This window comes from Muntiacus reevesi, chromosome 2 (genome assembly GCF_963930625.1).
Source record: "Muntiacus reevesi chromosome 2, mMunRee1.1, whole genome shotgun sequence".
In the NCBI taxonomy this organism is placed as follows: domain Eukaryota; kingdom Metazoa; phylum Chordata; class Mammalia; order Artiodactyla; family Cervidae; genus Muntiacus; species Muntiacus reevesi.
This window is the reverse complement of record NC_089250.1, coordinates 192,423,702-192,444,539: the sequence shown is the minus strand read 5'-3', so window position 1 is coordinate 192,444,539 and position 20,838 is coordinate 192,423,702. Positions and strand designations below refer to the sequence as shown.

The following is a 20,838-nucleotide window of genomic DNA, read 5'->3' as shown; positions in this document are numbered from 1 at the left end:
ACATGTGTCAGAATTTCCTTTCATTTAGAGGTAGAATAATATTCCATTGTATGTATACATGACATTTTGTTTATCCAGTTTATCTGATGATGGGTTGTTTCCACTTTTTGTCTATTGCGAATTATGCTGCTATAAATATGGGTGTACAAATACCTATTCAAATCTCTACTTTCTGTTAGTTTGGGTGCATGCCCAGAAGTGGAATTGCTGCATTACATTTGATAATTCTATTTTTAATTTTTAAAGACAAGCCATGTTTTCCATAGGGGCTGTACCATTTTACATTCCCGCTAGCAGTGGGCAAAGTTCCAATTTCTCATCTAATAGCCGTGAAATGAAACCTCATTTTGGTTTTCACTTACATTTGTGACGTTCAGCATCTTTTCATGAGCTCATTGGCCATTTATATCTTCTTTGGAGAAATATTTAAGTCCTTTGTCCATTTGAAAAATAATTTTATTTATGTATTTATTTTGGCTGTCCTGTGTCTTCGTTGCTTTTCTCTAGCTGTGGTGAGTGAAGCCTACGCTCTAGTTTCAATGCTAGGGCTTCTCATTGTGGTGGCCTCTCTTGTTGAGGAGCACAAGCTCCAGGGTGCGCAGGCTTCAGTAGCTGCGGCTCCTGGGCTCTAGAGCACAGGCTCAATAGTTGCGGTGCCTGGGCTTAGTTGCCCCGTGGCATGTGGAAGCTTTCCAGACCAGGGCTCAAACCTATGTTTCTGGCACTGGCAGGCAGATTCTTTACAACTGATCCACCGGGGAAGCCCCCCTCCGCATGTCCATTTTTATACTGGATTGTTTGCTTTTGTGTTTTTTGGGTTGTAGGAGTTCTTTTTGTATTATGGATATTAATCCATTATCAGATATATGATTTGCAAATATTTTCTCCCATTTTATGGGTTGCATTTTCACCTTGTTAATAGTGTCCTTCTTTGAAGTACAAAAGTTTTAAATTTTGATGTAATGCAATTTGTTGATTTTTTTCTTTTGTTGTTTGTGCTTTTGGTGTCATAGCCAAAAAAAATCACTGCCAAATCCAATGTCATGAAATTTTGCTCTATGCTTTCTTCTAAAACCCTTATAGTTGTGGCATTTGCATTTAGGTGTTTGATTTACTTTGAGTTAATTTTTATACAGTATTAGGTAAGGGTCTAACTTAATTCTTTCAAATGTGGATATTCAATTTTCTCAACACCATTTATTGAAAAGAATACCCTTTCCTCATTGAATGACCTTGGCATCCAAATCATTTGAGTGCATATTCAAGGGTCTATTTGTGGACTATTTCATTAGTCTCTATGTCTATTTATGTCAGTACCACACCGTTTTGATTAATTTAGCTTTATTGTAAGTTTTGATAATTATTGAACTTAAATTACTTAAAATTTAAGTGGCCATATGTGGCCACTACTTTCTATCTAGGACTTTCAAAGCTGATACCAGTAGGCAAAGAGATATTTCAGATTTTAAGTTTGACTACTTGTATTGGTTTTCACATTTACACAGAGACTGCTGCTTACACTAAGAATAGAGGACATAGTTAACTATATATAAATCTCCTTTGAATGAGGAGAGGAAAATGGACTTGTGGCACCTGGAGGGGATAATATGGTCACACTCTTACTTGTTATTTCAGTTCAGTTGCTCAGCTGTGTTCGACTCGTTGCGACCCCATGAACCACAGTATGCCAGGCCTCCCTGTCCATCACCAACTCCCGGGGTCCACCCAAACCCATGTCCATTGAGTCGGTGATGCCATTCAACCATCTCATCCTCTGTTGTCCCCTTCTCCTCCTGCCTTCAATCTTTCCCAGCATCAGGGTCTTTTCAAATGAGTCAGTTCTTCACATAACGTGGCCAAAGTATTGGAGTTTCAGCGTCAACATCAGTCCTACCAATGAACACTCAGGACTGATCTCCTTTAGGATGGACTGGTTGGATGTCCTTGTAGTCCAAGGGACTCTCAAGAGTCTTCTCCAGCACCACAGTTCAAAAGCATCAATTCTTCTGCACTCAGCTTTCTTTATAGTCCAACTCTCACATCCATACATGACTACTGAAAAACCATAGCCTTGACTAGATGGACCTTTGTTGGCAAAGCAATGTCTCTGCTTTTTAATATGCTGTTTAGGTTGGTGTGATCTCTCACCTAGAGCCAGACATCCTGGAATGTGAAGTCAGGTGGGCCTTAGAAAGCATCACTATGAACAAAGCTAGCAGAGGTCATGGAATTCCAGTTGAGCTATTTCATATCCTGAAAGATGATGCTGTGAAAGTGCTGCACTCAATATGCCAGCAAATTTGGAAAACTTAGCAGTGGCCACAGAACTGGAAAAGGTCAGTTTTCACTCCAATCACAAAGAAAGGCAATCCCAAAGAATGCTCAAACTACCGCAAAATTGCACTCATCTCACACGCTAGTAAAGTAATGCTCAAAATTCTCCAAGCCAGGCTTCAGCAATACGTGAACTGTGAACTTCCAGATGTTCAAGCTGGTTTTAGAAAAGGCAGAGGAACAAGAGATAAAATTGTCAATATCCTCTGGATCATCGAAAAAGCAAGAGAGTTCCAATAAAACATCTATTTTTGCTTTATTGACTATGCCAAAGCCTTTGACTGTGTGGATCACAATAAACTGTGGAAAATTTCTGTAAGAGATGGGAATACAAGACCACCTGACTCACCTCTTGAGAAACCTATATGCAGGTCAGGAAGCAACTGTTAGAACTGGACATGGAACAACAGACTGGTTCCAGATAGGAAAAGGAGTACATCAAGGCTGTATATTGTCACCCTGCTTATTTAACTTATATGCAGAGTACATCATGCAAAATGCAGGGCTGGAAGAAGCACAAGCTGGAATCAAGATTGCCGGGAGAAATATAAATAACCTCAGATATGCAGATGACACCACCCTTATGGCAGAAAGTGAAGAGGAACTAAAAAGCCTCTTGATGAAAGGGAAAGAGGAGAGGGAAAAAGTTGGCTTAAAGCTCAGTATTCAGAAAACTAAGATCATGGCATCTGGTCCCATCACTTCATGGGAAATAGATGGGGAAACAGTGGAAACAGTGTCAGACTTTATTTTTCAGTGCTCCAAAATCACTGCAGATGGTGATTGCAGCCATGAAATTAAAAGACGCTTGCTCCTTGGAAGGAAAGTTATGATCAACCTAGATAGCATATTAAAAAGCAGAGACATTACTTGGCCAACAAAGATCCGTCTAGTCAAGGCTATGGTTTTTCCAGTGGTCATCTATGGATGTGAGAGTTGGACTGTGAAGAAAATTGAGTGCCGAAAAATTGAACTTTTGAACTGTGGTATTGGAGAAGACTCTTGAGAGTCCCTTGGACTGCAAGGAGATCCAACCAGTCCATCCTAAAGGAGATCTTTCCTGGGTGTTCATTGGAAGGACTGATGCTGAAGCTGAAACTCCAATATTTTGGCCACCTCATGGGAAGAGTTGACTCATTGGAAAAGACCCTGATGCTGGGAGGGATTGGGGGCAGGAGGAGAAGGGGACGACAAAGGATGAGATGGCTGGATGGCATCACTGACTCGATGGACATGAGTTTGTGATGGACAGGGAGGCCTGGCCTGCTGCGATTCATGGGATCTCAACGAGTCAGACACGACTGAGTGACTAAACTGACTGACTGAGGTTGGTCATAACTTTCCTTCCAAGGAGCAAGCGTCTTTTAATTTCATGGCTGCAATCACCATCTGCAGTGATTTTGGAGCCCCCAAAATAAAGTCTGACACTGTTTCCACTGTTTCCCCATCTATTTCCCATGAAGTGATGGGACCAGATGCCATGATCTTAGTTTTCTGAATACTGAGCTTTAAGCCAACTTTTTCCCTCTCCTCTTTCCCTTTCATTAAGAGGCTTTTTAGTTCCTCTTCACTTTCTGCCATAAGGGTGGTGTCATCTGCATATCTGAGGTTATTTATATTTCTCCCGGCAATCTTGATTCCAGCTTGTGCTTCTTCCAGCCCTGCATTTTGCATGATGTACTCTGCATATAAGTTAAATAAGCAGGGTGACAATATACAGCCTTGACGTACTCCTTTTCCTATCTGGAACCAGTCTGTTGTTCCATGTCCAGTTCTAACAGTTGCTTCCTGACCTGCATACAGGTTTCTCAAGAGGCAGCTCAGGTGGTCTTGTATTCCCATCTCTTTCAGAATTTTCCACAGTTTATTGTGATCCACACAGTCAAAGGCTTTGGCATAGTCAATTAAGCAGAAATAGACATTTTTCTGGAACTCTGTTACCCCTGCCGCCTCCCGGGATGAAACCCACCCTTGGCCCCGCCCTACTATGACGCAGGCGCACGTGACGCGCGCCGGCGCGCGCTGTTTCCGGAAGTCGCCACCGCGGTCTCTGCCGTGGCTGCCAGCGCTGTCGCCGCGGAACTTCGGGAGTGGAACGGTCGAGGCGGCCCGGGCGGGGCCGGAGGCCTGGCCAGTCCGCAGAATGGAGATAATCAGGAGCAGTGCGTGTCCGCTGTACACCTCCCCGCGTCCTCGTGGCACTTCCTCACCCGGCCTGCTAGGCCCGCACCGCGGCAGGTCTACTTGACCCGGCCTGGGGCAGAGGCAGTCCCCTCAGGGGTTTGCTCCCCTTTTGCGCTTCTTGGGGCCTTGTTCGTCTCTGGCCAGTGCACCCCTCGGGGCTTATATCCCTCCGGTCTGTGCACCCCTTAGGGACTTGTCCTCTCATCCCAGGATCCTTGGCAGCTCCCCTTCCCTCCTTCCCTATCCCCCTAGTAACCCGTGGGCAGAAAGCCAGGCCACCGGTTCTGAGCCTCTTCTCGGTTTCTCCGCAGATTTTAAGAGTAATCTCCACAAAGTGTACCAGGCCATAGAGGAGGCCGACTTCTTCGCCATCGATGGGGAGTTTTCAGGTATCCCTCGCTTGCAAGCTCGAGGCTGGCACCCTGCAATGCATAGCCAAGCCTCCTCCTGCCCGCCACCCCCACCCCCCACCCCTATGCCCTCCTGACCCCTGGCCTGGGCTTATACCTGCTGTCGCTCCTCCCTGTTTGAGTTTTCTGGGTCAGGTTGCATGAGTCTCCACGTTTCCTCTTAAACGTTTCAAAAGCACGAAAGAGATGCGGTGGGTTTCCTGATTGGGTTTGTGGTGGTTGAACTCTGAGGGTTGCAGATAAGAGACTACGGTTTTGATGTTGCTTAAAAACAGCTGGGCAGGTGTGGGACAGCGCTGGAGAGGTAGGGTCAGGCCTTTTTTGGTGTGTGGTGAAATACACATAGCATACACATAACATGTATCCTGTTAAGCATTTTTAAGTGGTTTTAAAGTTCAGTGACATGTAGGACTTTAACACTGGAGTGCCACCATCCCCACTGTCCATCTCCACAGAACTTTTTCATCTTCCAGAACTGAAACTGTACACATTGAACAGTAATTCCCAGCTCCTCCCTCCCCTCTGCCTCTAGCAATCATTGTTTCTGTATCTATGAATTTGACTAGTTTAGACATTTGCTCTAAGAAGACTCATATAATATTTGTGCTTTGTGACTGACTTTAGGGTTGGACTTATGCAGATAAATGAGGGTATTCCTTTAGGCATTAATGAACGTGTTCACTGCCTGCCTTGGCGTGGGTGTACACATGTATCTAGTACTTAGATTAGTATAACTAACAGTTATAATTGCAAGGTTCTTTTTTTTTTTGGATCAAAGATATCCAATTTTTGGTAAAGATAGCTGTTTTTGCTACAAGTTGTACATGTTTCAACGACTTCAGCTCTTTCTAAAGGAATCCATGCTGGACATAACTTTGTTTTTACTGGGCATAATCCATTACTGGATTATAATTGCTTTATTTTATATATATAGTTATATAAATAATTGTATGTAATTATAATTACTGAATTATGATCAATTGTGTCAGTTTCAAGTGTATAACATAGTGATTTGATATTTTTATACATTATGGATTGGTTACCTGGCTAAGTCTAGTTACCATTTGTTATCATACAAAGTTCTTGTCAGCTATATTATTGGCTATATTCTCTGTGCTGTGACTTACTTATTTTATAAGTGAAAGTTTGTACCTCTTAAACCCCTTCACCTATTTGGCTTCCCCCCCCACTCCCCTCCTCCACTCTGGCAACCATCAGTTTACTCTGTATCAATAAGTCTCTTTCTGTTTCTTTTCTTTCTTATTTTTTAAGATTTTATCAGTAAATGAAATCATCAGTATTTGTCTTTCTTTGTCTGACTTATTTCACTCACTCAGCATAGTATCTTCTAGGTCCATCCATATTACAAGGTTTTTTTTTTTTTCTTTTTTATGGTTGAGTAATATTTCTGTACACAAATTCTTTGCAATCCTATGGGCTGTAGCCCGTCAGGCTCCTCTATCTGTGGAATTCTCTAAGCAAGAATACTGGAGTGGGTAGCTATTCCCTTCTCCAGGGGATCTTCTCAACCCCTGGTCTCCTACATTGCAGGCAGATTCTTTACCATCTGAGCCATCAGGGAAGCCCCATGTCGGCATATATATGTGTGTATACACACACACGCACACATATACACACACATTTATAGCATCTTCTTTACATATATATAGGATCTTTATCCATTCATTTATCCTTGAACACTTAAGTTGCTTCTATCTTTGCTATTGTAAATAATGCTGTAGTGACTTAGGCATGTATAAATCTTTTTCAGTTAGAATTATTGAAGAAAAAATAATTTTTGTTTTCTTCTGATGAATATCCAGAAGTGGAATTGCTGGATCATATGTTAGTTCTATTTTTAATATTTCGAGGAAGCTTTATACTGTTTTCTATAGTGTCTGCACCAATTGACATTCCCGCCAACAGTACATGACAGTTTCCTTTTCTCCACATCCTTGCCAACACTTGTTATTTCTTGTGTTTTTGAGAATAGCCATTCTGACAGATGTGAGGTGGTATCTCAAGATTGTTGTGGTTGTTCGGGGTCTTTTGTGGTTCTATACAAATTTTAGGATTATTTGTTTAGTTCTGTGAAAAATGCCATAGGTATTTTGATAGAGATTGCATTGAATCTATAGATTGTTTTGGGTAATATGGGCATTTTAACAGTATTAATTCCTCCAGTTCATGAGCATTTCTGTTTTTCATGTTTTCTTCAATTGCTTTCACCAGTGTCTTATAGTTCTCAGAGGACAGACAGGTCTTTCACCTTGGTTAAATATACTCCTAGGTGTTTTATTCTTTTTGATGCAATTGTCAGTGGGATCGTTTTTATAATTTCTTTTTTTGATGGTTTGTTATTAGTGTATAGAAATTTACAGTGGATTTCTGAATATTAATTTTGTATCTTGCAACTCTACTGAATTCATTTATTAGTTATAATAATTTTTTGGTGAGATATCTATAGGGTTTTCTTTATTTGAAATCTGTTTTAGATACTGAAACTGTCCATTCTCAAATTGAAACATTTGTATCTCTGAATTCTTTATTACAGAGTTTGGCTTGTTAGCCTGCGAAATTCATGCTAATTTTGAAAAAGTGAAATAAAGAGCACTTCCAGTTAGTTTTAATTCATAAAAATATGAAATTATAGAGCCATTGAATAGTTGACTGACATTTTCTGTTAGCATTTACTAATAGGTTAAAATTTTTTTTTCTCAAAATCTAGGAATCAGCGATGGACCTTCAGTCACCGCATTAACAAATGGTTTTGACACTCCAGAAGAAAGGTATCAGAAGCTTAAAAAGGTAAGTGGGTGTGCTAGAAAATCTTATTTTTTTTTTCCCATATTGGTCTTGCATATGTTAAATTATAGAGGAATAAAATCATCAAGCTTGCTTATTAACTTCTCAACCCTAGCTATGAGTTGATATTTAGTGGTATTTAAAACAACAGCAAAAATAATTGTTTGCTGGAAAACATTTTGGGGAAGGTTTAGTATTTTCATTGTTAATTTCATTTACAGGAAATATGATGTGGTTATTTTAATCATTTGGAAATAGGTTTACTATGATGCTCTGGATGATGCATAAGTGCTTAGTTGGGAAAAATATTAAGAAATATTTATAAATTAATAATGCTTCTGATAGATAATCTATAATCGGTTTGGATCAGAAGTATTCTGCCAAAGTCAAGTAGAATAATCAGAAAACCTACCTGATTGCAAATACTGTTGCTCATGTCGACTAAACAGCATTGTTTTGACAGATATTTTATTTCCCTTTTCCAGCATTCCATGGACTTTTTGCTGTTTCAGTTTGGCCTTTGCACTTTTAAGTATGACTACACAGATTCAAAGTAGGTTGTTTTAACAAGTGGTGGGAATTCTTTTGTCATGGCATAATGTAACACCCTAAGTCTCCTTTTATCTTATTTTCCCCAGGTATATAACAAAGTCTTTTAACTTCTATGTTTTCCCGAAACCCTTCAATAGATCCTCACCAGATGTCAAATTTGTTTGTCAGGTTAGTAGTATAACTGAGTTTTTTTTTTTCTGTTATGAATCCCTGATGAAGCTGTGTGGAAACATGGAATCAGAATTCTCTTTAAAATTTTGTTCTATAACCAACTTTGCACTTTGGGCAAATCACTTTACCTCACTGACCTTCAGTTTTAGGATTATAAATAAATCATACTCCCATCTTTCCTTTGACCTGAGAGTGAGTTAAGGAATAAGATGTAAGAGACAGGCAGAGGGAAATGGGAACATGAACTTTATTATAAGTAGAGCTGAATTTGAGACCATGACTTCGTACTGTGGCTCTTCGGGGGATGTTTTTTATTTTCTTACCCTGAACTGAACCTACAGATTAGGACCTGCAGGTTTTTTTCCCACCCCATTCTCACTGCACACCTCTTCAAGGGTAGACCTTTATTTTCTGGAGGAGCAGAGTATGTGTGTATCCTCTTTGAAAAGAGCAAACCTAGAAGTGAAAATGAAAGTATAGTCACTCAATTGTGTCTGACTCTTTGCAGCCCCATGAACGTAGCTCCCAGGGTCCTTAGTCCATGGGATTCTTCAGACAAGAATACTGGAGTGGGTTGCTGTGCCCTCCTCCAGGGGATCTTCCCGACCGAGGGATCGATCCCGGGTCTCCTGCATTGCAGGCAGATTCTTTACTGTCTGAGCCACCGGGGAACCCAGAAGGGGCTAAGTTACATGTGCTCAGTTTCTTTTCCCAAGCTTACCAGTTAGGAAAGAGGGTAGAAAAAGACCACTGTTACCTACTGAGGAGGAAAGGGCTGACTTTATGAGCCAAGGTGAGGATACAGGGAGGGTCCCCTTTAGAACAGCCAGTTCAGAGTTGTAGCTGATCTGGTGGACATTCGGTGAATGTCAGCTTCCCCTTTCTGCTCTCTTAATAATCTGATTAACAGATAAGGAGATCATTGATCTCTACTGATAAGGACAATGTGAATTAGTGTCTATCATATGGCTATGTGATGAAACCTGAGTTTTGCTCTTCTCTTCCTCATAATCCTATGTCTGAGCTTCTCTCCCTGGAGTAACATTAGTTCCTTTGAGTCTTCCCATCTGTCCCTTTTCCTGCTTCTAAGTAGTAATGAAGTTAAGAAAGCCTGGAGGGTAAGCTTCTTGAGTGACTGAGTCATGTCAGATTCTCTCTGTAATAAGGCAGGATGTAAACAAATGAAACAGCATTCATTGCATGTCAGGAGCTGGAGAGAAGGTAATTTTACTCTTATAACCAGCATTTTTCTTAAATTAGCAGATAAACCATAGTTGATATTTCTTTACTTTGCAATAAGCTCAGTTCAGTTGCTCAGTCATATCTGACTCTTTGCAACCCCATGGACTGCCAAACGTGAGGCCTCCCTGTCCATCACCAACTCCTGGAGTTTACTGAAACTCATGTCCATTGAGTCGGTGATGCCATCCAACTATCTCATCCTCATTTAACAGCTATTTACCAGTCACATGAGTATAGAATACTTCATTAAACAGTATTCGTAAATTTTCTCTGAGAAAGATAGGTTCAGTTTGGACATTTGTATGGATGTAGTTTTCCAGTGGTAGCAGGAAAAGACAGTTCCTTAAAGTGGATTCCATGGTTTTAGCCAGGAATTAATCAAATGCACACAGTGGCAGTGAGACATCTTAGGGATGACAGTATGTTCTAAAAGACCAACACAAACACAACTGGAGACAGGTCAGAAGAACCCTACCCATCATACAAAATCATCCTGTGACTACACCTGGAACACTTCATGCAGTCCTGATAGCCAGCCACTCCTTAAAAAAAAGGAAAACATCATAGACTTGAAGACAGGCCAGAGATTAATGGGCTCAAATGGTGCAGTTCTCTGTTCTGGAGAAACAAAGGCAGAGAAGAGGTTGAGACTCAGTAAGTAAACTTGGCAATTGTATGGATAAGGTAAATGATAGTATCTTTGAATTTTTTTTCTGGTCCTCCATCTAAGGTGGATTTTGTCTTGTTTAAAAATCTATGCCTACAGCAGAGTCGCATCTTAAAAGGAGCTTAGTTTCTAGAGTCAGCGAGTAGGGTGAAGATTGTGTCTAGTTAAAAATTGATCTTGAAAAGCTTTTATTATCCTTAAAGCAGGAAAAATTGGGGCGCAAGACAACTTACTGTGCTGTCTGAAAACTATCTATACACACAGTGAGCACAGTACACACAGGGCCTGCAGCGCGTGCCCATCCAGGTGAATTGCAAGGTGTCTGCATTGCCTTCACTTCCTTTTTCTTCTGTTGTTCTTTTTTCTGCCTGAACATCTGTAGTTGAGTTCATGGAAGAAAATATATACATGGTCGTGAAAAGTCAAGACATTGCTGCTGTCTATAGAGTAAAAAATGTTGTTTTTTTTAAAATCCCCTCTTCCCCCATGCCACTTCTTTCCCCATTTCACTCCTTTTGTGCCATATATACATATACTCCTGTGTCTACATATATATACACACACACACATACACAAACACAGTTATAGTTTTTTCCTTTAATATACGCAGAATCACAACATTCATATTTTATATAACTTGCATTTTCTGTTTAACACAATGTCTTCATATTTCATAATACAGATGTATTATAATTTATCTAATTGGAATTGGAAAGTTTTCCAGTGGGTCCCTATTTTAAACAGTGCTATAGTCAGTGTCCTTGTGCAAGTGTCTTGGTTGTATATAGGAATTTTTTTTTTTGGCTGAATCAACATATGTTTTTAAGCTATTTTTTAAATTTATTTTTAATCGGACGGTAGTTGCTTTACAATGTTGTGTTGGTTTCTGCCGTACAATAACATGAATTAGCCATAAGTGTACATGTGGCCCCTCCCTCTTGAACATATGCCCCCTCCCTCTTGAACCTCCCTCGCCTTCCTCCCCCACCCCATCCCACCTCTCTAGGTTGTCACAGACTTAAGTTTCAGGTTGAACTCCAAGAATGTTTTATAGGATAGCTTTCCTATGAGGGGAATTGATGAGTCATAGAACTTATAGATTTAAAATTTTGATAGATGCTCAAATTGTCCTCCCTAATTATCTATGCTCATCTTTCGAATCCTGAAAATGGTACATTCAGAACAAACCAAAGATAGTGTTTAGTGTTTTATAAATAAAGTTTGTTGGTTTGAAGTGTTTTTTCTTTATTATGGTAAAAAAAAAAATCCATAACCTAAAATTTACCATTTTAAGAGGCTTTAAGTTCAGGGGCATAGAGTACATTTTTTTGTGCAGTCTAAAGAGTAGTATTTGAGTAGAAAATAAATGGCTTCAAAAAGGGGATACATGATCTCTGAGTTTTAAAGAAGAAAATTAGGGTGTTTTGGAGTCTAGTGACAGGAGGGGTAAAAACTCCTTTCCATAAGCCATCTTTTGGCGTCTCTGTCAGTGATGGGTATTAGGGGAGCAGAGTTAAGAGTACTCAGGCATGGAAGGTAGAGGGGCTTGTGGCCCAAGTCAGAAGGCACTGGGTCTTATTTCAGAACAGGATGAAAAGGGAAGATATAGGGGAAATGGTTGCTTATTTCACATCACAGAAAACATGGACATGATAGAAAATGATGTGTCTATATCTGTGTGTGTGTGTGTGTGCATACATGCACATACCCACATATATTTGACTAGGTTGCTCATATTTTAAAAGAACTTTTGTCAAGTAATAAAGATACATAAAGTACATAAAAGTATATATAATATATAAAACCTTTTAATCTAAGATTAAAAATAAGTAAGTGAAAAATTGGAGGAAAAGAAAAATGAGGATGTGATTACTGTGTTATGATTAGAACACAGAATTCATGCCAAAGAAAGTCTTACCTGCTTGTCTCTGAGCTTCCTACCAGCCAAGCCAAGGGGGAAACACACTGTCAGTTCTGTGGTCCAAAGGGTCAAAGTGGACCAGGACTCAGGACCAGTTCAGTTTTCCTCAGGTTAGAGGCCCCAGGACATTTCCCTTTCTGTTATCATGGTATTAGTCGCTCAGTCATGTCTGACTCTTTGTGACCCCATGGACTGTAGCCTGCCAGACTCCTCTGTCCATGGAATTCTCCAGGCAAGAATACTGGAGTGGGTAGCCATTCCCTTTTCCAGGGGATCTTCCTGACCCAGGGATTGAACCCAGGTCTCCTTAATTGTAGGCAGATTCTTTATCATCTGAGCCACCAGGGAAGCCCTCTGTTATCGTAAAGAAGTCATTAATGCAAACGATGTTGTCTTCAGCAGCATCTCTAAAGTGAATATGGTAATGAGCTTACTGGAACTGGCAGAGCATCCTCAGTCTAGACTGATGGTGTCACATCAAGTACGGCTCAGGAAGGGCTGCTCTATAAAGGGTCAGATTTAACTGTTCTAACTTCAGTTACTTCAGGAATGTCCAGCTCTTTGAGACCCCATCGACTGCAGCATGCCAGGCTTCCCTGTCCATCACTAACTTACGGAGCTTGCTCAAACTCATGTCCATCGAGTTGTGATGCCATCCAACCATCTCATCCTCTGTTGTCCCCTTCTCTTCCTGTCTTCAATCTTTCCCAGCATCAGGGTCTTTTCCAATGAGTGAGTTTTTCGTATCAGGTGGCCAAAGCATTGGAGTTTCAGCTTCAGCATTAGTTCTTCCAGTGAATATTCAGGACTGATTTCTTTTCAGATGGACTAGTTGGATCTCTCTTAGACTTGCTGTCCAAGGGACTCTCAAGAGTCTTCTCCAACATCACATTCAAAAGCATCAATTCTTTGGCACTCAGCTTTCTTTATAGTCCAATTCTTACATCCATACCTGACTACTGGAAAAACTGTAGCTTTGAATAGATGGAACTTTGTTGGCAAAGTAACGTCTCTGCCTTTTAATATGCTGTCTAGATTAGTCATAACTTTTCTTCCAAGGAGCAAGTGTCTTTTAATTGGCTGCAGTTATCATCTGCAGTGGTTTTGGAGTCCAAAATCATGGGACTGGATGCCATGATCTTCGTTTTTTGAATGTTGAATGTTGAGTTTTAAGCCAGCTTTTTCACTTCCCTCTTTCACTTTCATCAGGAGGCTCTTTATTTTCCTTTTAGCATATTAAAAAGCAGAGATATTACTTTGCCAACAAAGGTCCATCTGGTTAAAGCTATGGTTTTTCCAGTAGCCATGTATGTTTGTGAGAGTTGGTCTATAAAGAAAGCTGAGCCCTGAAGAATTGATGCTTTAGAACTGTAGTGTTGGATAAGACTCTTGAGAGCCCCTTGGACAACAAGGAGATCCAGGCAGTCCATCCGAAAGGAAATCAGTTCTGAATATTCATTGGAAGAACTGATGCTGAAGCTGAAACTCTAATGCTTTGGCCACCTGAAGCGAAGAGCTCACTCTTTGGAAAAGACCCTGATGCTGGGAAAGATAGAAGAGGGGAGGAGAAGGGGATGACAGAGGATGAGATGGTTGGATGGTATTGCTGATTCAATGGACACGAGTTTGAGTAAACCCCAGGAGTTGTTGATGGACAAGGCGGCCTGGTGTCCTGCAGTCCATGGGGCTGCAAAGTCGGATATGACTGAGCGACTGAGCTGAATTGAACTGAACACAGTCAAAGGCTTTGGCGTAATCAATAAAGCAGAAGTAGATGTTTTTCTGGAATTCTGTTGCTTTTTAGATGATCCAACAGATGTTGGCTATTTGATCTCTGGTTCTGCTGCCTTTTCTAAGTCCGGCTTGAACATCTGGAAGTTCATGGTTCACATACTGTTGAAGCCTGGCTTGGAGAATTTTGAGCATTACTTTGCTAGCGTGTGAGATGAGTGCAATTGTGTGGTAGTTTGAATATTCTTTGGTGTTGTCCTTCTTTGGAATCGGAATGAAAACTGACCTTTTCCAGTCCTGTGGTCACTGCTGAGTTTTCCAAATTTGCTGGCATAATGAGTGCAGCACTTTCACAGCATCATCTTTTAGGATTTGAAATAGCTCAACTGGAATTCTATCACCTTCACTAGCTTTGTTCGTAGTGATGCTTCCTGAGAACCACTTGACATCACGAATTCTAGGATGTTTGGCTCTAGGTGTGTGATCACACCATCGTGGTTATCTGGGTCATGAAGATACTTTTTGTGTAGTTCTTCTGTGTATTCTTGCCACCTCTTCTGAATATCTTCTGCTTCTGTTAGGTCCATACCATTTCTGTCTTTTACTGTGCCCATCTTTGCATGAAATATTCCCTTGGTATCTCTAATTTTCTTGAAGAGATCTCTAGTCTTTCCCATTCTATTGTTTTCCTCTATTTCTTTGCATTGATCACTGAGGAAAGGTTTCTTATCTCTCCTTCCTATTCTTTGGAACTCTGCATTCAAATGGGAATATCTTTCCTTTTCTCCTTTACCTTTAGCTTCTCTTCTTTTCTTAGCTATCTGTAAGACCTCCCTAGACAACCATTTTGCCTTTTTGCATTTTTTTTTCTTGGGGATGGTCTTGATCAATGCCTTCTGTACATGTTACAAACCTCTGTCCATAGTTCTTCAGGCTTTCTGTCTATCAGAGCTAATCCCTTGAATCTATTTGTCACTTCTAGTGTATAATTGTAAGGGGTTTGATTTAGGTCGTATATGAATGGTCTAGTGGTTTTCCCTACTTTCTTCAGTTTAAGTATGAATTTGGCAATAAGGAGTTCATGGTCTGAGCCACAGTTGGTTCCTGGTCTTGTTTTTGGTGACTGTTACAGAGCCTCTCCTGGGCTTCCTGGTGGCTCAGACAGTAAAGCGTCTGCCTGCAGTGCGGGAGACCCGGGTTCGATCCCTGGGTTGGGAAGATGCCCTGGAGAAGGCAATGGCAACCCACTCCAGTACTCTTGCCTGGAAAATTCCATGGACTGAGGAGCCTGGTGGGCTACAGTCCATGGGGTCGCAAAGAGTCAGACAGGACTGAGCGACTTCACTTCCACTTTCTTTCATAGATCCTCTCCATCTTTGGCTGCAAAGAATATAATCAGTGTGATTTTGCTATTGACCATCTGGTGATGTCCATGTGTAGAGTCTTCTCTTGTATTGTTGGAAGAGGGTATTTGCTATGACCAGTGTGTTCTCTTGGCAAAACTCTTATTAGCCTTTGCCCTGCTTCATTTTGTACTCCAAGGCCAAATTTGCCTATTACTCCAGGTTTCTCTTGACTTCCTACTTTTGCATTCCAGTCCCCTATGATGAAAAGGACATCTTTTTTGAGTGTTAGTTCTCGAATGTCTTGTGGGTCTTTATAGAACCATTCAACTTCAGCTTCTTCAGCCTTACTGGTTGGGGTATAGATTGGATTACTGTGTTAGTGAATGGTTTTCTTTGGAAATGAACAGAGATCATTCTGTCGTTTTTGAGATTGCACTCAAGTATTGCATTTCAGACTCTTGTTGACTGTGAGGGCTACTCCATTTCTTCTAAGGGATTCTTGCCCACAGTAGTATATATAATCGGCATCTGAGTTAAATTCACCCATTCCAGTCTGTTTTAGTTCACTGATTACTAAAATGTCACTGTTCCCTCTTGCCATCTCCTGTTTGACCACTTCTAATTTACCTTAATTCATGGACCTAACAGTCCAGATTCCTATGCAGTATTGCTCTTTATAGCATCAGACTTTACTTCCATCACCAGACACATCCACAAATGGGCATTGTTTTCTCTTTGACTCAGTCTCTTCATTCTTTCTGGAGTTATTTCTCCACTTCTCTCCAGTAGCATATTGGACACCTACCGACCTGGGAATTTCATTTTTCAGTGTCATATATCTTTTTCCGTTTTCATAACTGTCCGTGGGGTTCTCAAGGCAAGAAATTGGAGTGGTTTGCCACTCCCTTCAGTGGACCCAGTTTTGTCAGAACTCTCCACCATGACCCTTGCGTCTTGGGTGGCCCTCCACAGCGAGGCTCATGGTTTCATTGAGTTAGACGAGGCGGTTCTGAGTTAAAACGAAAATAAAATTAGAGAAGCTCAGTGAAGTTTCCCACCTTCAGTCAGTTGAGTAAGGACTTTGTGAAAATGTTCCCATTCTTGTGTATTATTACTTACTTGATATTTTTGCTACATTTACTTATATATTTTGACTTTGAGATATGTGTTTAGTAAGTCTCTTTACTGGAAATTTTTCTGTACTATGATGTTGAATGTAAAGAACATTCAGTTAAGATTTTGGGCTTCCAGAATCTAAGTTGAAGTGAATATTGATACCTTATAATTTGCACATTTTTTCCCTTAAACTTGAACCTGGGGTTAGATAATAGAAATACATTTAATTTTTATTCAGGAGTTTCCTGCCTCTTGGGAGAATATATGTTCACCAAGTAAGATTTTCTTAGATGTTGGGTAACAAAGGATGTTTGTCTTACAAACTATAAGGGAGAAACCCAGATAGTGAATGAAGGGACAGTTCAGCAGCCGTGGAGTAGAAGCCCCTTGTTCTCTGACCCGTGGCATGCTACCCCTGGCCTGGTTGCCTTTCGTTTACTCCCCAGAGTTCTTTCTCTGCTTATGTTCACACACCTGCCATGAACATCACTGAAATGCATGTTCTATTTACTCTTGTTTCAGAGCTCAAGCATTGACTTTCTAGCAAGCCAAGGATTTGATTTTAATAAAGTTTTTCGCAACGGTAAGATTACACGTGACCTCTCTTCAGAGCTTGTAAATCTGGATTCGGTTGAGAATTATCTCTCTGTGCGTACTGTCTGACAGGGTCTCGGATTTCCATTCCAGCCTGTGCAGCCGTTAGAGTTTTTATTGTGCCCCGCTGTTGAAGGCCTGGTCCAGCATGAGTGGCACAGGAGAGGCTCTGCTGCCTCATTTAGCTCTAATGAGGCCTCTCAAGCCCCCAGAGTCATTGGGTGGGGCTTGGGCTGTCACTGGTGTGACTCAGTCTCCTGGCAGACTCCCTGTGGGGTATGTGTCCCTGTTGTCTTCCACTGAGACAAGTGGTCCAGTGTCGTATTTTCAAAATCGGCCATGTTTCAATAATACTGCGATGGTCTTTGGAGGAAAATTCAGTTCTGATGGCTAACTTGCTGGGTGATGTGCTGACCAGCAACCTGGCAGGGTAGGAGGACCAAGTCCGAGTCCTTATCCCCAGCGTAGGGCATGATCCCTCAGAGAGGTGATTGTTAAATATTTAATTAATGAACACTGGACGTTCAAGCACGTCAGAGTGGTTTTGTTTTCCTCCATTCATTTACTTCCCTAAAAGTGCCTGGGAAAGCCTCTGTCGTTCCCAGCAGTATTAAGTGCCTGCTGCTCTAAGGTCAGTAGCTACTTTTCACTTAATTATTCTTGTAAACTGTTTTCTTTCCCATGGTGGATGTGTTACTGAGTGAGGTAGGGAAGGAGATATTTCTCAGCAAAGGTTCCAGAACATAGACTTCAACTACAATCTCTTTCCCTCAGCATGATCTCCTTGTAGGGTCTTTAGGACCATGTCATGTTGTTTGTTTAATTGCTTCAGTGGTGCTGCATCTTCATATCTACTGGTGCTTTTGATATTTGGAAATGCTAAAAAAATTTTTGAATCCAAACTGCTTAACCTAGTGGGTAAACCTGCTGGGTAACACAAGTTGGGTATAACAAAGTAATTTTATTTCTTGTGGCTCATGCTTGACTCTGAAAGCCACTATAAAATACAAATTCCACATATAGTTAGAGTACTATGATGGAATGTGTGCAATTTTTTTTTTTTTTTTTTTTGGTGCACTGTGTGGCATGTGGGATCTTAGTTCCCTGACCAAGGATCGAACTTGTGCCCCCTGCATTGGAAGCATGGAGTCTTAACTGCTGGACCATCTGGGTAGTCTTATTGCAGAAATGTTTTGAAGGAACTACTTTAACCAGATTCCTATGAATGTGTATTTTCCAGCCTGATGGTTTTATTTTCATAGAAGGAGAGAAACAGCTTCATGAAGGATGCTTCATTTTCTAGTTTTGTAGTCAGACCTTGGAGTATTTTAGTTACAACTGCATCAGGGCTCCCAGGCCATCTGTTATTACTGCGACTCTTATCCCTGTGCTTTAAATCTGACCCGGACCTTTACTCCTCTTCCTTATTAAATCTTTGCACTCTAGGGTTTGCACATGCCAGACCCTTTCCTCCTGGCAGCCTCCTTGGACGTACCTCTGACTTCCTTGTCTGAAGTGGAACCAGGTGACTGCTGTCACCATTCTCCCAAGCACAGATGGTTTCAGCTGTCTGTGCAGCTGGGTGGTAGGCCTGCCACCTTCAGCCCAGCTGAGTTCTTCTCAGGAGCCACGGCTCTTCCAGGGCTGTGTAACCAGCTCTGCTGTCCCCCTTCTGCTGACGTCCTGGGCATGATAGAACCGGGATTCTAGTGCAGGCTGTCTAACACCTGAATTTATGCTCTTTTAACCTCCAGGTGGAATCTGCATTCCTGCAAATGTTCCCCAGCCTCAATTATTTTAGGTTCTGTTTGCAAGAACACCAGAAGCCTAGACTTTGGCTCATCTTTCTCTCTATTCCTACCTCTCTCCTCCTTCCGGGTGACTCCAGCATCCACATGGAGCACCTGCAAAAGCTCTGTCTTGTCTACTCCCAAGGGGTCAGCAGTCCTCACTTCTGCCTTCCCTTAGCTGTCCACTCCGTTAGTGGCATCATGGGTCTTATCAGGAGGAACTGTGCCCACCTCCATCATTTCTCCTTGACAGCACCTCCTCTCGTCTTTCACATCCACTTGGCTAACTCATTTCAGCAGTTGGTTGATCTCCATTGCTTTCTCACTGTCAGTTACCTTCTACTGTCTGGCCTTAACTTCCTCTCCTTGTCCGCCTGGTCCATTATTATCCTTTCTTCTTCCCCTTGCTCCTCTGCACATATTGAACCAACAGCCTTAGTTGGTTCTGATCACTTACTTTCTCTCCTCCTGAGCATCTGAGTATTGCAGTAAAATGGAACATACCTGAGCTCATTTGTCACTTTAAATGCATGAGCACAAGCATCAAGTAAGGACTCCATCATGCTCAGAAATCCTAGTTTTCTGACTTAGAAATTCCCTTTCCGACTTTCTACGTTATCAGTATTTTTACCATCTCTCTCCAGGCCTCCCTCTCAGCTGCTGGTCATGACTCAATGAAAATAGAAGCCAGCAGGCAAGAGCCAGTTTGTGTTCTTACCACCAGACCCACAGGTCTCCCCGCCGAGCCTGGGCTCAGCCTTTTCACAGGTGTTCCTTAGAAGGCTAGTCCCTCCGTCTGTGTCAGGCACTGGCTCTTCCAGTTTGCCCTCTGTCTGCTGGATGTTTTCCCTTTTCTGCTGATCATTCCATCAACCTTTGTAAACATTCTTTTAGTGCTGCTGCTGCTGCTGCTAAGTCACGTCAGTCGTGTCCGACTCTGTGTGACTACATAGATGGCAGCCCAACAGGCTGCCCCATCCCTGGGATTCTCCAGGCAAGAACACTGGAGTGGGTTGCCGTTTCCTTCTCCAATTCATGAAAGTGAAAAGTGAAAGTGAAGTTGCTCAGTTGTGTCTGACTCTTCGTGACCCCATGGACTGCAGCCCACCAGGCTCCTCCATCCATGGGATTTTCCAGGCAAGAGTACTGGAGTGGGAGGCCATTGCCTTCTTCTTCTTTTAGTGTAGAGCTCCTTAATCTAGTCCAGAGGCCGCTTTCTTGCTATAGAATGAGTTCCAGAGTCTGTGAATCTGGGGAAGGTGGTGATGAGTTGACATGTATATTTTGTCTAACCTTGAACTGAATTTGTTCATTTCTTCTGTTAGGAATGTAGGCGACAACCCAGCCACCTTAGCAGTAGCAGGAAGTTTGTCCTCAGTGAAATCCTAGGTATCTTCAAATGGCATTTTTGTTGTGGCAGATATCTTGAATATTGTTTACCTTCATCAGTACTTTGAAATTACCATCGTTATTTCACCTGCCATTAGGTCTTTTAAAAAAAATATTTATGTATTTAATTTACTTATCTGGCTGCACCAGGTCTTAGTTGCAGCGCTTGGAATCTTCGATCTTTGTTGCAGCATGTGAACTCTCAGTTATGGCATGCCAGATCTAGTTCCCTGACTAAGGATTGAACCTGGGCCCCCTACATTGGGAGCGCAGAGTCTTAGGACCAGTGGGGAAGTGCCTGCCGTTAGGTCTTCTTATTTAATGTGTTGACCAGGAAGCTGGTATCTTACATTACTATATCATAGATATAAAAAAAAGTTCTTTGATAACTATTTCAATATAATTACCTTCCTTTATAATCTTGTGTATTTTATTTTATGCATTTGAAAACGCCATTTTGAGGTAGGGCCTGTAGATTTCACCTGACCACCAAAGGAGTAGGTGGCACGTGAAGATGAATCACACCCGTGGGGATCTCCCTGTCTCAGAATAACACTGACCAAGCACACCCGCCCCTCACTTGATT

General features: G+C 41.5%; 1 protein-coding gene across 5 annotated transcripts in view; it reads left to right on the top strand.

The window, feature by feature from the left end:
* Positions 1–4,369: 4,369 nt before the first annotated feature.
* The window catches only part of PARN (poly(A)-specific ribonuclease), a 174,374-nt gene continuing 157,905 nt past the window's right edge, over positions 4,370–20,838 (top strand). For 2 of the 5 annotated variants that reach the window (XM_065924370.1, XM_065924369.1), the window contains exons 1-6: positions 4,370–4,496; positions 4,830–4,907; positions 7,657–7,736; positions 8,219–8,286; positions 8,372–8,453; positions 17,002–17,062. In XM_065924370.1, coding sequence (XP_065780442.1) covers positions 4,478–4,496; positions 4,830–4,907; positions 7,657–7,736; positions 8,219–8,286; positions 8,372–8,453; positions 17,002–17,062 — 388 coding nt within the window. In that variant the 5' untranslated portion in view covers positions 4,370–4,477. Of the gene's footprint in view, positions 4,573–4,829; positions 4,908–7,656; positions 7,737–8,218; positions 8,287–8,371; positions 8,454–17,001; positions 17,063–20,838 lie in introns of all 5 variants that reach the window. The other 3 variants (XM_065924371.1, XM_065924372.1, XM_065924373.1) reach the window with 3 other exon arrangements.